General features: G+C 44.0%; 1 protein-coding gene across 1 annotated transcript; it reads right to left on the reverse strand.

Moving 5' to 3' along the window:
* Positions 1 to 276: 276 nt before the first annotated feature.
* utp18 (UTP18 small subunit processome component) lies at positions 277 to 15,706 on the reverse strand. The gene is made up of 13 exons (XM_034538883.1): positions 15,373 to 15,706; positions 8,788 to 8,924; positions 8,572 to 8,667; positions 8,426 to 8,493; positions 7,014 to 7,105; positions 5,550 to 5,675; positions 5,288 to 5,462; positions 3,838 to 3,938; positions 3,676 to 3,766; positions 3,457 to 3,580; positions 1,412 to 1,586; positions 938 to 1,080; positions 277 to 540 (listed from the first exon to the last, which is right to left on the reverse strand). Exons 1-13 carry the CDS (start codon positions 15,583 to 15,585, stop codon positions 516 to 518), a joined length of 1,566 nt encoding a protein of 521 aa, XP_034394774.1. The 5' UTR covers positions 15,586 to 15,706; the 3' UTR covers positions 277 to 515.
* Positions 15,707 to 17,958: the final 2,252 nt, after the last annotated feature.

The raw sequence follows: 17,958 nt of genomic DNA on the forward strand, positions 1-17,958 counted from the left end.
TGGTCTAACCGTACACCAGGACATAGTCTAACCGTACACCAGGACATGGTCTAACCTCACATCCAGGACATGGTCTAACCGTACACCAGGACATGGTCTAACCGTACACCAGGACATGGTCTAACCGTACACCAGGACATGGTCTAACCGTACACCAGGACATGGTCTAACCGTACACCAGGACATGGTCTAACCTCACACCAGGACATGGTCTAACCTTCCACATTTCATACACCCATCTGTCTTCAGTATTTCTGGTAAAAACCGACAGAAAGGTGAATTGTTTTAGTTCTTTTTATAGAATGGTTTCTTACAAACAATATAAATCAAACATTCATGTTTTCATCTCCAGCAGGACTCATTGAGGTCTAGCTTCTGATCTTCTCGCTACAGATCCATCAGGTTCTAGTTGGTTCTTCATGAAGCTCTTCTGCTGCTCAACGTGAATTCAGCAAGTCCAGATCTCTCACCAGAGAAGAGGAACAGAAAGAACGGGGCACATGTGGACCAGGTCCTCAGAAGTCCTTGTAGTGGAGCAACCTGAACACCAGTTAGACGGACAGAAGTTATGTTAGATTCAGATTTCACAGCTCTGCGATTGATATACATACATACACATGTATACGTATATATATATATATATATATATATATATATATATATATATATATATATATATATATATATATATATATATACACATATATACACACACACACACATATATATATATATACATATACATACATATAAATATACATACATACATACATACATATAAATATACATACATACATAAATATATATACATACATACATATAAATATATATATACACATATACATACATACATACACACACACACATATATACACACACACATACATACACATTTTAAAAAAAAGACACTACAATGTGAAGTGATTGGTGGCCTGACCTGAAGAGAGGGGCGTGTCCTTTGTTGTTGGCCAATGAGAAGAAGCCGCTGTGAGGGGAGAAGTCCAGGCAGCTGGTTCGATAAACAATCTTCCTCTTCGAGACGGGGAAGTTAGAGAAGACGGTGAGGCTGGACATGTGGACCTGAGGGACACATCATCATCATTCAGTTCAGTTTATTTTGTACAGCCCAATATCACAAATCACAACCTCCCCTCAGAGGGCTTTACAATCTGTACACATACGACATCCCTGACCTTTGACCTCACATCAGATCAGGAAAAACTCCCCAAAAATAACCTTTGACAGGGAAAAAAGGGAAGAAACCTTCAGGAGAGCAACAGAGGAGGATCCCTCTCCCCGGATGGACAGATGAATAGATGTCATGTGACCAGATGAACAGAGTTACAGAGTTACATAAACACATTACATATATATATATATATATATATAATCATCACTACCACCATCTTACCAGGCGTACAGCCTCGTCCTCGTCTCGGGAGGCGATGGCAAGGATCTCAGACGAGGGGTTAAAGGTCATCGAGGTTGCTGAGGTCAGCAGGTTCATCACTGCTTTCAGAGGCTTTGGATTGGCCGAATTTAGACACGCCTCCTGGGAGTAGACGTTGACCACACCCGACTGAGAGCTGAGAGAAGCGATCGATGAGTCTCATCGTATGCGTGTGTATATGCATGCATGTATATACACAGACGGGCACAAATAAAATGTATCAGTCGGAAACATGCGTGTCCTCATTGTCTCCACTAGGACACCTGTTAGTCCTCATAGTCTCCACTAGGACACCTGTTAGTCCTCATAGTCTCCACTAGGACACCTGTTAGTCCTCATAGTCTCCACTAGGACACCTGTTAGTCCTCATTGTCTCCACTAGGACACCTGTTAGTCCTCATAGTCTCCACTAGGACACCTGTTAGTCCTCATTGTCTCCACTAGGACACCTGTTAGTCCTCATTGTCTCCACTAGGACACCTGTTAGTCCTCATAGTCTCCACTAGGACACCTGTTAGTCCTCATAGTCTCCACTAGGACACCTGTTAGTCCTCATTGTCTCCACTAGGACACCTGTTAGTCCTCATTGTCTCCACTAGGACACCTGTTAGTCCTCATTGTCTCCACTAGGACACCTGTTAGTCCTCATTGTCTCCACTAGGACACCTGTTAGTCCTCATTGTCTCCACTAGGACACCTGTTAGTCCTCATAGTCTCCACTAGGACACCTGTTAGTCCTCATTGTCTCCACTAGGACACCTGTTAGTCCTCATTGTCTCCACTAGGACACCTGTTAGTCCTCATAGTCTACACTAGGACACCTGTTAGTCCTCATTGTCTCCACTAGGACACCTGTTAGTCCCCATAGTCTCCACTAGGACACCTGTTAGTCCTCATTGTCTCCACTAGGACACCTGTTAGTCCTCATTGTCTCCACTAGGACACCTGTTAGTCCTCATAGTCTCCACTAGGACACCTGTTAGTCCTCATTGTCTCCACTAGGACACCTGTTAGTCCTCATTGTCTCCACTAGGACACCTGTTAGTCCTCATTGTCTCCACTAGGACACCTGTTAGTCCTCATAGTCTCCACTAGGACACCTGTTAGTCCTCATAGTCTCCACTAGGACACCTGTTAGTCCTCATAGTCTACACTAGGACACCTGTTAGTCCTCATAGTCTACACTAGGACACCTGTTAGTCCTCATAGTCTACACTAGGACACCTGTTAGTCCTCATTGTCTCCACTAGGACACCTGTTAGTCCTCATTGTCTCCACTAGGACACCTGTTAGTCCTCATAGTCTCCACTAGGACACCTGTTAGTCCTCATTGTCTCCACTAGGACACCTGTTAGTCCTCATTGTCTCCACTAGGACACCTGTTAGTCCTCATAGGACACCTGTTAGTCCTCATAGTCTCCACTAGGACACCTGTTAGTCCTCATAGTCTACACTAGGACACCTGTTAGTCCTCATAGTCTCCACTAGGACACCTGTTAGTCCTCATAGTCTACACTAGGACACCTGTTAGTCCTCATAGTCTCCACTAGGACACCTGTTAGTCCTCATAGTCTCCACTAGGACACCTGTTAGTCCTCATTGTCTCCACTAGGACACCTGTTAGTCCTCATTGTCTCCACTAGGACACCTGTTAGTCCTCATAGTCTCCACTAGGACACCTGTTAGTCCTCATAGTCTACACTAGGACACCTGTTAGTCCTCATAGTCTCCACTAGGACACCTGTTAGTCCTCATTGTCTCCACTAGGACACCTGTTAGTCCTCATAGTCTCCACTAGGACACCTGTTAGTCCTCATTGTCTCCACTAGGACACCTGTTAGTCCTCATTGTCTCCACTAGGACACCTGTTAGTCCTCATTGTCTCCACTAGGACACCTGTTAGTCCTCATTGTCTCCACTAGGACACCTGTTAGTCCTCATTGTCTCCACTAGGACACCTGTGAGTTTGACAACAGCCAATCAGGAGGTGTGTGTGGGCGACTTACCCACAGGCGAGGTATTGTCCGTTCGGTGAGGCGGCGATGGACGTCCCCTTCACGCAGCCTTCATCTGTAAACCTGTTCACACACCGACTGCTGCGCATGTCCCAAACATATACCTCCCCGTCCTCTACACACACACACACACACACACACACACACGTAAATCACACGACCGACAGGAAGTTGATGTGTGATGAATGTCTCTGAATGTCGTGGACTCACCTGAGTTGGCAAAGACTTTGCTGCCGTCGTGAGAGAAGGCGACGCCCACAACGTCACCGTTGATCTTCATGCTGCGAATCACCTCCTTTGTCTGGACACATTACTCAATCAATGAACTTAAAGAAAGTTTAAAAACAAACAGAGAGGAAGAGGAGGAGTCACCTGGAGTGTGAGGAGGTGCAGGTATCCATTAGTTCCAGTGAGCAGCAAAGCGCCTCCTTCAGGACAAACTGAGAACTCCTTCACTCTGGCTTCATTCAGACCTGAAACATGTTCATTACACCAGTTAACTATTATATAGAGAGCTAAAGTCAGCACGCTAACGCCATCTATCTATTATAGTTAGCTAATGTCAGCACGCTAACGTTAGCTATCTATTAGTTAGCTAACACCATATCTCTATTATAGTTAGCTAACGTCAGCACGCTAACACCATCTCTCTATTATAGTTAGCTAACGTCAGCACGCTAACGCCATCTATATATTATAGTTAGCTAACGGCAGCACACTAACGTTAGCTATCGATTATAGTTAGCTAACGGCAGCACACTAATGTTAGCTATCTATTATAGTTAGCTAACGGCAGCACACTAACGTTAGCTATCTATTATAGTTAGCTAACACCATATATCTATTATAGTTAGTTAACGTCAGCACGCTAACGCCAGCTATCTATTATAGATAGCTAACGTCAGCAAGCCGACGCTAGCTATCTATTATGATTAGCTAACGGCAGGCCGCTAGAGCCAGCTATCAATTATAGTTAGCTAACGTCAGCACGCTAACACCATATATTTATCATAATTAGCCAATGTTAGTGCACTAACACCAGTTATCTATCATAGTTAGCCAATGTTAGCTTGCTAAAACCAGCTATGGTTTCGAGTCTGCTGTAGCTCAGTGGGTGGAGTGGTCGTCCCTTAACCACAAGGTAGCCGGTTCCATCCCCGCTCTCCCCATAGTTCATGTTGAAGTGTCCTTGAGCAAGGCACTGAACCCCCAGTTGCTCCCCGGGCTTCACTGCAGCCCACTGCTCCTTAATTATGAAGGATGGGTCAATGCAGAGAAGAATGTACCCACAGGGATCAATAAAAGTGTACTTTATTCAGTGTGGTCCAAAACTTTGGACCACTACTCGTCCCAGAGCGTACCTCGCATATGCGTAAAAATACATCAAAATGTGCGGCCTGATCGGGAATCGTATGGAATGACTTTACTAAGAAATCTGACCGTCGATTAGCCCCCAAAACGTGGAGAGAAATTGTCCCATTCACTTGAATGGTGTTTCAGAAGAGAAAACGCTAATCTTTGTGCCCACAGTGACTCGCCATACATTAAGGTAGAGAAATTATTTAAAGTTTAAAACATGAACAAAAGGATGGCGCTTATTTGAACAATTTGACATTTTTTCATAGCTAGCACAGTTTAGACGGAATCTTTGTTTGGGTTTGGGAAGATTTCCGGGCTGTTTCAGAGTTTATAATGGGTGTGTATGGAACGGAATGTTCAGATCTAGAGTGACAGAGTGAGAGGGAGACACCGAAAGTTGTACAAAAATCAAATGCATTTTGCCACGTGTCTCACAATGTTCACTCTGTTTACACCTCCTCACCTCTGACTGTGTGCACAGGTGTGACCCGGCCCTCCATCATGTCATACAGGTAGAACATCTTGTTTTTCAGGCTGGTGGCGATCACCGTGTCTCCGTCCCGGCTGAACTGGGCTCTGTGGACGGGGAACCGCTCCAGGTGGATGCTCTGGATCTTCGGGTTCGTCTTCCCGTCCACCTGCAGGACAAAAATCGAGTCATGTGATCTTTTTCAGCCGACTCCACCGCCGTCTGACGTTGGAGAGAGCCGACTGGCTAGCCGTACCTGAAAGAGGGACACCGATTGGTCAAGGCCGGCTGTCATGACGACCTGAGCGATGGGATGGAACTGCACGGTGGTCAGTCGGTCCTCCGATGGACGGGAGCTGTTAGCATGAAGACATTTCTTCATCTGAGACGAGAGACACAACATGTCAACAAACGCTGTACGATACAACAGCAGGACCACGTGACCAGATATACAACAGTATCAATACATACTACAAAATGTGTAAACATGCAAATCATGTTATTGTAGATGTCAAAAAACCCTGATGAATAACAGCCCACGGTCTGAAGCTACCTTGCCCGGACAAGGGAAACCGGGGCACCCTCCCGGAGCCAGACCCAGGAGGGGAGCTCGTCGGCGAGCGTCTGGTGGCCGGGCTTTCTCCCATGGGGCCCAGTCGGGCTCAGCCCGAAAAAACAACATGGAGCAGTAGTCACCCTGTGGACCCACCACCCGCAGGGAGAATTATCGGGGTCGGGTGCTATGTAGACCGGGCGGCGGGCCAGGCGGGAGACCTGGGCGGGCCGATCGCCGGCGGCATAGACTAGCTCTAGGGACGTGGAACGTCGCCTCACTAGCGGGGAAAGAGCCGGAGCTGGTGCAGGAGGTGGAGCGGTACCAGCTAGATATAGTTGGGCTCACCTCCACGCACAGCATGGGCTCTGGAACCAAGCTCCTGGAGAAGGGTTGGACTTTGTCCTTTTCTGGAGTTGCCCAGGGTGAGAGGCGCCGGGCGGGAGTGGGGATACTCACGAGCCCCCGGCTGAGCGCCGCTGTGTTGGAGTTTTCCCCGGGGAACGAGAGGGTCGCCTCCCTGCGCCTACGGGTTGCGTGGAGTAAGGCTCTGACTGTTGTTTGTGCTTATGCACCGAACAGCATTTCGGAGTATCCGGCCTTCTTGGAGTCGGTGGGAGGGGTCCTGGAAAGGGCGCCGCCTGCCGATGTTCATTGGGCCATAGATCTTTACCACAATGAGATATAAATAAACAGTTGACATATTCTACGTCATCTGGCTTCAATGATTTGATTGATATCAGGTTTTGTTGATTTGGACCAAGCATGTAGTTAAGAAAGTCAATGATGTGTTTTTCACAAAATTCAAAATGGAGGAAAGTCTAAGTAGGCGGAGCTTAGTGGTCTGAGAGGGTTTCTGTAGAGCAGGTGGACATGTGTGAACAAGTCAATCGGACATTCTGGGTGAGGGGCGTCGCCGGTCAAAATTGGAGGGGGCGCTAGAGAGCAACTATGAATTTAAAAAATGTGACTCCTTGATCAGATGGCTATTGTCACCAAGACTGACAAGCGTGCCAAATTTGAGCGGTTTTCGTCGGTCGCAAATACCCCAAAATGAGCCCAATGTTCTAAAATAAAAAGCAGAATAATAAGAACCCTAACAAAGTCAATAGGGTCCGAGCGACCCTAATAATGACTTTAAGGTTTGATATTTAAGAAGCGACTGACTCTCAGGACGCCGCCCAGCAAACGGTCTGAAGAAGCCACGAAGTTCCCCGTCCTCCTAAGCAGCGCCTCATCTTCTTCATCTTCTTCATCATCTGCAGGAACACAGAAAGAAACGTTGGATTTTTACCAATTCATGTTTTCTACAAATGTTAAGACAAAACTGTTTTGTGAAGAAGTTCAGTTTAAGTTGAGAACTCCAGAAGACGACAAGTCACATGTTGCTGCAGGAGAACCTTAAAGCAGCTGGTCTGTGCTGCAGGAGGAGAACCTTAAAGCAGCTGGTCTGTGCTGCAGGAGGAGAACCTTAAAGCAGCTGGTCTGTGCTGCAGGAGAACCTTAAAGCAGCTGGTCTGTGCTGCAGGAGAACCTTAAAGCAGCTGATGTGTGCTGCAGGAGAACCTTAAAGCAGCTGGTCTGTGCTGCAGGAGAACCTTAAAGCAGCTGATGTGTGCTGCAGGAGAACCTTAAAGCAGCTGGTCTGTGCTGCAGGAGAACCTTAAAGCAGCTGGTCTGTGCTGCAGGAGAACCTTAAAGCAGCTGGTCTGTGCTGCAGGAGAACCTTAAAGCAGCTGATGTGTGCTGCAGGAGAACCTTAAAGCAGCTGGTCTGTGCTGCAGGAGAACCTTAAAGCAGCTGGTCTGTGCTGCAGGAGAACCTTAAAGCAGCTGATGTGTGCTGCAGGAGAACCTTAAAGCAGCTGATGTGTGCTGCAGGAGAACCTTAAAGCAGCTGGTCTGTGCTGCAGGAGAACCTTAAAGCAGCTGGTCTGTGCTGCAGGAGAACCTTAAAGCAGCTGGTCTGTGCTGCAGGAGAACCTTAAAGCAGCTGATGTGTGCTGCAGGAGAACCTTAAAGCAGCTGGTCTGTGCTGCAGGAGAACCTTAAAGCAGCTGGTCTGTGCTGCAGGAGAACCTTAAAGCAGCTGATGTGTGCTGCAGGAGAACCTTAAAGCAGCTGGTCTGTGCTGCAGGAGAACCTTAAAGCAGCTGATGTGTGCTGCAGGAGAACCTTAAAGCAGCTGATGTGTGCTGCAGGAGAACCTTAAAGCAGCTGGTCTGTGCTGCAGGAGAACCTTAAAGCAGCTGATGTGTGCTGCAGGAGAACCTTAAAGCAGCTGATGTGTGCTGCAGGAGAACCTTAAAGCAGCTGGTCTGTGCTGCAGGAGAACCTTAAAGCAGCTGGTCTGTGCTGCAGGAGAACCTTAAAGCAGCTGATGTGTGCTGCAGGAGAACCTTAAAGCAGCTGGTCTGTGCTGCAGGAGAACCTTAAAGCAGCTGGTCTGTGCTGCAGGAGAACCTTAAAGCAGCTGGTCTGTGCTGCAGGAGAACCTTAAAGCAGCTGATGTGTGCTGCAGGAGAACCTTAAAGCAGCTGGTCTGTGAATGGGGTCTGGTGGGAAGAAAAGATGTTCTACCTGTCGTCTTCTTCTTCTTCTTCTTCTTGTCGGCCCACGACGGAGCACCGCCCATCGACTTCTGGAACCTGGAGCACAGCAACAGGTAAATGTGTGTGTGCGTGCGTCAGTATGTGTGTGTGCGTGTGCGAGTATAGTCTACACACTGCTCTCTCATCCTCTGCTGGAGCTTCTGATTGGTCATGGTGGACTCCGCCTCTCCTCTGATCAGGTCTCTACGGTAACGGTGCGTCATGTCCACCCTGAAACATGAATAATGAATCATTATTATTAATATGACTTTTCTTTAACCAGTTGGATTTGAGGTTCTTTCAGAGTAAAAGCTGCATAAATTAATCATATTTATATAAATGAATCTTTACTCTTCCTCCCGCTCATCGTCCTCATCCACCCAGACGGACGCTCTGCTCGCAGGAGGAGCCTCGTCTTCGTCCTCAGAGTCACCTGATCCATCGTCTGCGTCCTCCACCAATGAGGCTTCAGCCGGCACCTCGGCCTCCTGCTCGAGAACAGGAAGTGATGTCACAGAAAGCTCCAGAGGGACAACAAACTAGGAGAGATAGAACTAGTGAGCAGGAGAGAGAGAGAGAGACATAACTAGTGGGCAGGAGAGAGAGAGAGACATAACTAATGGGCAGGAGAGAGAGAGACATAACTAGTGAGCAGGAGAGAGAGAGAGACATAACTAGTGGGCAGGAGAGAGAGAGAGAGAGACATAACTAGTGAGCAGGAGAAAGAGAGAGAGAGACATAACTAGTGGGCAGGAGAGAGAGAGAGACATAACTAGTGGGCAGGAGAGAGAGAGACATAACTAGTGGGCAGGAGAGAGAGAGACATAACTAGTGAGCAGGAGAAAGAGAGAGAGAGACATAACTAATGGGCAGGAGAGAGAGAGAGAGACATAACTAGTGGGCAGGAGAGAGAGAGAGACATAACTAGTGAGCAGGAGAGAGAGAGACATAACTAGTGAGCAGGAGAGAGAGAGAGACATAACTAGTGGGCAGGAGAGAGAGAGAGAGAGACATAACTAGTGAGCAGGAGAAAGAGAGAGAGAGACATAACTAGTGGGCAGGAGAGAGAGAGAGACATAACTAGTGGGCAGGAGAGAGAGAGAGAGACATAACTAGTGGGCAGGAGAGAGAGAGACATAACTAGTGAGCAGGAGAGAGAGAGAGACATAACTAGTGAGCAGGAGAGAGAGAGACATAACTAGTGAGCAGGAGAGAGAGAGAGACATAACTAGTGGGCAGGAGAGAGAGAGACATAACTAATGGGCAGGAGAGAGAGAGACATAACTAGTGAGCAGGAGAGAGAGAGACATAACTAGTGAGCAGGAGAGAGAGATACATAACTAGTGGGCAGGAGAGAGAGAGACATAACTAGTGAGCAGGAGAGAGAGAGACATAACTAGTGAGCAGGAGAGAGAGATACATAACTAGTGAGCAGGAGAGAGAGAGACATAACTAGTGGGCAGGAGAGAGAGAGACATAACTAGTGAGCAGGAGAGAGAGAGACATAACTAGTGAGCAGGAGAGAGAGATACATAACTAGTGGGCAGGAGAGAGAGAGACATAACTAGTGGGCAGGAGAGAGAGAGACATAACTAGTGAGCAGGAGAGAGAGAGACATAACTAGTGGGCAGGAGAGAGAGAGACATAACTAGTGAGCAGGAGAGAGAGAGACATAACTAGTGAGCAGGTGAGAGAGAGACATAACTAGTGAGCAGGAGAGAGAGAGAGACATAACTAGTGAGCAGGAGAGAGAGAGAGACATAACTAGTGAGCAGGAGAGAGAGAGAGACATAACTAGTGAGCAGGTGAGAGAGAGACATAACTAGTGAGCAGGAGAGAGAGAGACATAACTAGTGAGCAGGAGAGAGAGAGACATAACTAGTGGGCAGGAGAGAGAGAGAGACATAACTAGTGAGCAGGAGAGAGAGAGAGACATAACTAGTGAGCAGGAGAGAGAGAGAGACATAACTAGTGAGCAGGAGAGAGAGAGACATAACTAGTGAGCAGGAGAGAGAGAGAGACATAACTAGTGAGCAGGAGAGAGAGAGAGACATAACTAGTGAGCAGGAGAGAGAGAGAGACATAACTAGTGAGCAGGAGAGAGAGAGAGACATAACTAGTGGGCAGGAGAGAGAGAGACACAACTAGTGAGCAGGAGAGAGAGAGAGACATAACTAGTGGGCAGGAGAGAGAGAGACATAACTAGTGGGCAGGAGAGAGAGAGAGACATAACTAGTGGGCAGGAGAGAGAGAGACACAACTAGTGAGCAGGAGAGAGAGAGAGACATAACTAGTGAGCAGGAGAGAGAGAGACATAACTAGTGAGCAGGAGAGAGAGAGAGACATAACTAGTGAGCAGGAGAGAGAGAGACATAACTAGTGAGCAGGAGAGAGAGAGACATAACTAGTGGGCAGGAGAGAGAGAGAGACATAACTAGTGAGCAGGAGAGAGAGAGACATAACTAGTGGGCAGGAGAGAGAGAGAGACATAACTAGTGAGCAGGAGAGAGAGAGACATAACTAGTGGGCAGGAGAGAGAGAGAGACATAACTAGTGAGCAGGAGAGAGAGAGACATAACTAGTGGGCAGGAGAGAGAGAGAGACATAACTAGTGAGCAGGAGAGAGAGAGACATAACTAGTGAGCAGGAGAGAGAGAGACATAACTAGTGAGCAGGAGAGAGAGAGACATAACTAGTGAGCAGGAGAGAGAGAGAGACATAACTAGTGAGCAGGAGAGAGAGAGAGACATAACTAGTGAGCAGGAGAGAGAGAGAGAGACATAACTAGTGAGCAGGAGAGAGAGAGAGAGAGAGAGACATAACTAGTGAGCAGGAGAGAGAGAGAGAGACATAACTAGTGGGCAGGAGAGAGAGAGAGACATAACTAGTGAGCAGGAGAGAGAGAGACATAACTAGTGGGCAGGAGAGAGAGAGAGACATAACTAGTGAGCAGGAGAGAGAGAGAGACATAACTAGTGGGCAGGAGAGAGAGAGAGAGACATAACTAGTGGGCAGGAGAGAGAGAGAGAGACATAACTAGTGAGCAGGAGAGAGAGAGAGAGAGAGAGACATAACTAGTGAGCAGGAGAGAGAGAGAGAGACATAACTAGTGGGCAGGAGAGAGAGAGAGACATAACTAGTGAGCAGGAGAGAGAGAGACATAACTAGTGGGCAGGAGAGAGAGAGAGACATAACTAGTGAGCAGGAGAGAGAGAGAGACATAACTAGTGAGCAGGAGAGAGAGAGACATAACTAGTGAGCAGGAGAGAGAGAGAGAGACATAACTAGTGGGCAGGAGAGAGAGAGAGACATAACTAGTGAGCAGGAGAGAGAGAGACATAACTAGTGAGCAGGAGAGAGAGAGACATAACTAGTGGGCAGGAGAGAGAGAGAGAGACATAACTAGTGAGCAGGAGAGAGAGAGACACATAACTAGTGAGTAGGAGAGAGAGAGAGACATAACTAGTGAGCAGGAGAGAGAGAGACATAACTAGTGAGCAGGAGAGAGAGACACATAACTAGTGGGCAGGAGAGAGAGAGAGACATAACTAGTGAGCAGGAGAGAGAGAGACATAACTAGTGGGCAGGAGAGAGAGAGACATAACTAGTGGGCAGGAGAGAGAGAGAGACATAACTAGTGGGCAGAAGAGAGAGAGAGACATAACTAGTGAGCAGGAGAGAGAGAGACATAACTAGTGAGCAGGAGAGAGAGAGACAGGAGAGAGAGAGACATAACTAGTGAGCAGGAGAGAGAGAGACACATAACTAGTGGGCAGGAGAGAGAGAGAGACATAACTAGTGAGCAGGAGAGAGAGAGAGACATAACTAGTGAGCAGGAGAGAGAGAGACATAACTAGTGAGCAGGAGAGAGAGAGAGACATAACTAGTGAGCAGGAGAGAGAGAGAGACATAACTAGTGAGCAGGAGAGAGAGAGACACATAACTAGTGGGCAGGAGAGAGAGAGAGACATAACTAGTGGGCAGGAGAGAGAGAGACATAACTAGTGGGCAGGAGAGAGAGAGAGACATAACTAGTGGGCAGGAGAGAGAGAGAGACATAACTAGTGAGCAGGAGAGAGAGAGAGACATAACTAGTGAGCAGGAGAGAGAGAGACATAACTAGTGGGCAGGAGAGAGAGAGACATAACTAGTGAGCAGGAGAGAGAGAGAGACATAACTAGTGAGCAGGAGAGAGAGAGAGACATAACTAGTGAGCAGGAGAGAGAGAGAGACATAACTAGTGGGCAGGAGAGAGAGAGAGACATAACTAGTGGGCAGGAGAGAGAGAGACACATAACTAGTGGGCAGGAGAGAGAGAGACACATAACTAGTGGGCAGGAGAGAGAGAGAGACATAACCAGTGAGCAGGAGAGAGAGAGAGACATAACTAGTGAGCAGGAGAGAGAGAGACATAACTAGTGGGCAGGAGAGAGAGAGAGACATAACTAGTGAGCAGGAGAGAGAGAGAGACATAACTAGTGAGCAGGAGAGAGAGAGAGACATAACCAGTGAGCAGGAGAGAGAGAGACATAACTAGTGAGCAGGAGAGAGAGAGACATAACTAGTGAGCAGGAGAGAGAGAGAGACATAACCAGTGAGCAGGAGAGAGAGAGACATAACTAGTGAGCAGGAGAGAGAGAGAGACATAACTAGTGAGCAGGAGAGAGAGAGACATAACCAGTGAGCAGGAGAGAGAGAGACACAACTAGTGAGCAGGAGAGAGAGAGACATAACTAGTGAGCAGGAGAGAGAGAGACACATAACTAGTGGGCAGGAGAGAGAGAGAGACATAACTAGTGAGCAGGAGAGAGAGAGAGACATAACTAGTGGGCAGGAGAGAGAGAGACATAACTAGTGGGCAGGAGAGAGAGAGACATAACTAGTGGGCAGGAGAGAGAGAGAGACATAACTAGTGGGCAGGAGAGAGAGAGACATAACTAGTGAGCAGGAGAGAGAGAGACATAACCAGTGAGCAGGAGAGAGAGAGACATAACTAGTGAGCAGGAGAGAGAGAGACATAACTAGTGAGCAGGAGAGAGAGAGAGACATAACTAGTGAGCAGGAGAGAGAGACATAACCAGTGAGCAGGAGAGAGAGAGACACAACTAGTGAGCAGGAGAGAGAGAGACATAACTAGTGAGCAGGAGAGAGAGAGACATAACTAGTGAGCAGGAGAGAGAGAGACATAACTAGTGAGCAGGAGAGAGAGAGAGACATAACTAGTGGGCAGGAGAGAGAGAGAGACATAACTAGTGGGCAGGAGAGAGAGAGAGACATAACTAGTGAGCAGGAGAGAGAGAGAGACATAACTAGTGAGCAGGAGAGAGAGAGACATAACTAGTGAGCAGGAGAGAGAGAGAGACATAACTAGTGAGCAGGAGAGAGAGAGAGACATAACTAGTGAGCAGGAGAGAGAGAGAGACATAACTAGTGAGCAGGAGAGAGAGAGAGACATAACTAGTGAGCAGGAGAGAGAGAGAGAGATAACTAGTGATCAGAAGGTAACTAGTCATAACTAGTGATCAGAAGGTAACTAGTCATAACTAGTGATCAGAAGGTAACTAGTCATAACTAGTGATCAGAAGGTAACTAGTCATAACTAGTGATCAGAAGGTAACTAGTGATCAGAAGGTAACTAGTCATAACTAGTGATCAGAAGGTAACTAGTGATCAGAAGGTAACTAGTGATCAGAAGGTAACTAGTCATAACTAGTGATCAGAAGGTAACTAGTGATCAGAAGGTAACTAGTCATAACTAGTGATCAGAAGGTCACTAGTTATCAGAAGGTAACTAGTGATCAGAAGGTAACTAGTGATCAGAAGGTAACTAGTCATAACTAGTGATCAGAAGGTCACTAGTGATCAGAAGGTAACTAGTGATCAGAAGGTCACTAGTGATCAGAAGGTCACTAGTGATCAGAAGGTAACTAGTCATAACTAGTGATCAGAAGGTAACTAGTCATAACTAGTGATCAGAAGGTAACTAGTGATCAGAAGGTAACTAGTCATAACTAGTGATCAGAAGGTAACTAGTGATCAGAAGGTAACTAGTGATCAGAAGGTAACTAGTGATCAGAAGGTAACTAGTCATAACTAGTGATCAGAAGGTAACTAGTGATCAGAAGGTAACTAGTCATAACTAGTGATCAGAAGGTCACTAGTGATCAGAAGGTCACTAGTGATCAGAAGGTAACTAGTCATAACTAGTGATCAGAAGGTAACTAGTGATCAGAAGGTAACTAGTCATAACTAGTGATCAGAAGGTAACTAGTGATCAGAAGGTAACTAGTGATCAGAAGGTCACTAGTGATCAGAAGGTAACTAGTGATCAGAAGGTAACTAGTGATCAGAAGGTCACTAGTCATAACTAGTGATCAGAAGGTCACTAGTGATCAGAAGGTAACTAGTGATCAGAAGGTAACTAGTGATCAGAAGGTCACTAGTCATAACTAGTGATCAGAAGGTCACTAGTGATCAGAAGGTAACTAGTGATCAGAAGGTAACTAGTGATCAGAAGGTCACTAGTCATAACTAGTGATCAGAAGGTCACTAGTGATCAGAAGGTAACTAGTCATAACTAGTGATCAGAAGGTAACTAGTGATCAGAAGGTAACTAGTCATAACTAGTGATCAGAAGGTAACTAGTGATCAGAAGGTAACTAGTGATCAGAAGGTAACTAGTCATAACTAGTGATCAGAAGGTAACTAGTGATCAGAAGGTAACTAGTGATCAGAAGGTCACTAGTGATCAGAAGGTAACTAGTGATCAGAAGGTAACTAGTGATCAGAAGGTCACTAGTCATAACTAGTGATCAGAAGGTCACTAGTGATCAGAAGGTAACTAGTGATCAGAAGGTAACTAGTGATCAGAAGGTCACTAGTCATAACTAGTGATCAGAAGGTCACTAGTCATAACTAGTGACCCGGGTCCGTTACCTCCACGAGGCGCTCCAGCAGCTCGTCCTCCGCCCCGAAGACCAGCTCCTCCAGCAGCTTCACGGAGCCGTCCTGCTCCCCCAGAGCCGACAGCCTCTTCACGTGTGTCCGCCGCTGCTGCTCCTCCTCCTCGGGGTCAAACCTCGGGGTTCGGGTCCTCTTCTTAGCGGGTCCCCGCTCCTCCGTCCCCGGCAGCTTAATCACGTCCTCCATGTTTAAAAACCGAGAAGAACCGAACAGAAGCTTCGTATCGACTCCTCTCGATGCTGCTAATGTTCGCACATGTGCAGACGCGCGTTCTTCTTCGTGCGTTTCCGGAAACGTGACCTCCGAATCCGGAGCAATAACAGCCCGCCCCCTCTGTTGACTGACAGCGGGGGCGGGCTGTGAAGGCTGCGTTTGATTGGACCTCTAACCTTAGTTTGTTCTGCTGACCGGTGAAGTCAGAACAACAACATGTCCTGTTCATTCTCCATCCTCTCTAGTGCCCCTGGTGGTCACACACAGGCTGTTCACCTTTGACCCTGAAGCTAGTGGGTCTGATTTAATATTGAATATCAACATGTTTCTGTTGGGTTAGTCACATGTTTACAATTCATGACTGAAGATCGTCAGCCAATGGTTTGTAATGCAAAGGGGGGGGGGGGTACTCTACTGAACACATAATACATATAGAACATATAGAACATATAGAACATATAATACATATGATACATATAATACATATAGAACATATAGAACACATAATACATATAGAACATATAATACATATAGAACACATAGAACATATAATACATATGATACATATAGAACATATAATACATATAGAACACATAGAACATATAATACATATGATACATATAGAACATATAGAACACATAATACATATAGAACACATAGAACATATAATACATATGATACATATAGAACATATAGAACATATAATACATATAGAACATATAGAACATATAATACACATGATACATATAGAACATATGAACATATAATACATATAATACATATAGAACATATAATACATATAGAACACATAGAACATATAATACATATGATACATATAGAACATATAGAACACATAATACATATAGAACACATAGAACATATAATACATATGATACATATAGAACATATAGAACATATAATACATATAGAACATATAGAACATATAATACATATGATACATATAGAACATATGAACATATAATACATATAATACATATAGAACATATAGAACATATAATACATATAATACATATAGAACATATAATACATATGATACATATAGAACATATGAACATATAATACATATAATACATATAGAACATATAGAACATATAATACATATAATACATATAGAACATATAATACATATAGAACATATGAACATATATAACATATAATACATATAGAACATATAATACATATAGAACATATGAACATATAGAACATATAATACATATAATACATATAGAACATATAGAACATATGATACATATAATACATATAAAACATATAGAACATATAATACATATAATACATATAGAACATATAACACATATGATACATATGATACATATAATACATATAGAACATATAATACATATAGAACATATAGAACATATAATACATATGATACATATAGAACATATAGAACATATGATACATATAGAACATATAGAACATATAATACATATAATACACATAATACATACAGAACATATAGAACATATAATACATATGATACATATAGAACATATATAACATATAATACATATAGAACATATGAACATATAGAACATATAATACATATAATACATATAGAACATATAGAACATATAATACATATGATACATATAGAACATATGAACATATAATACATATAATACATATAGAACATATAATACATATAGAACATATGAACATATATAACATATAATACATATGATACATATAGAACATATAGAACATATAATACATATGATACATATAGAACATATAAAACATATAATACATATATAACATATAGAACATATAATACATATGATACATATAGAACATATAGAACATATAATACATATAATACATATAGAACATATAATACATATGATACATATAGAACATATAAAACATATAATACATATATAACATATAGAACATATAATACATATGATACATATAGAACATATGAACATATAATACATATAATACATATAGAACATATAGAACATATAATACATATAGAACATATGAACATATATAACATATGATACATATAGAACATATAGAACATATAATACATATAGAACATATAATACATATGATACATATAGAACATATAGAACATATAGAACATATAATACATATGATACATATAGAACTTATAGAACATATAGAACATATAATACATATAATACATATAGAACATATGAACATATATAACATATAATACATATAATACATATAGAACATATAATACACATAATACATATAGAACATATGAACATATAGAACATATAATACATATGATACATATAGAACATATAATACATATAGAACATATGTATCATA

The sequence above is a fragment of the Cyclopterus lumpus genome, chromosome 8 (assembly GCF_009769545.1).
Source record: "Cyclopterus lumpus isolate fCycLum1 chromosome 8, fCycLum1.pri, whole genome shotgun sequence".
Lineage (NCBI taxonomy): Eukaryota > Metazoa > Chordata > Actinopteri > Perciformes > Cyclopteridae > Cyclopterus > Cyclopterus lumpus.

Excerpts from the sequence above, each read along its gene's own strand:
- utp18 (XM_034538883.1), bottom strand. The coding sequence starts at position 15,585 with ATGGAGGACGTGATTAAGCTGCCGGGGACGGAGGAGCGGGGACCCGCT. Across the intron at positions 8,925-15,372 it reads TGCTGGAGCGCCTCGTGGAG|GAGGCCGAGGTGCCGGCTGA; the intron begins GTAACGGACCCG and ends GTTCTCGAGCAG. Across the intron at positions 1,587-3,456 it reads GGACAATACCTCGCCTGTGG|CTCTCAGTCGGGTGTGGTCA; the intron begins GTAAGTCGCCCA and ends CGCTTCTCTCAG.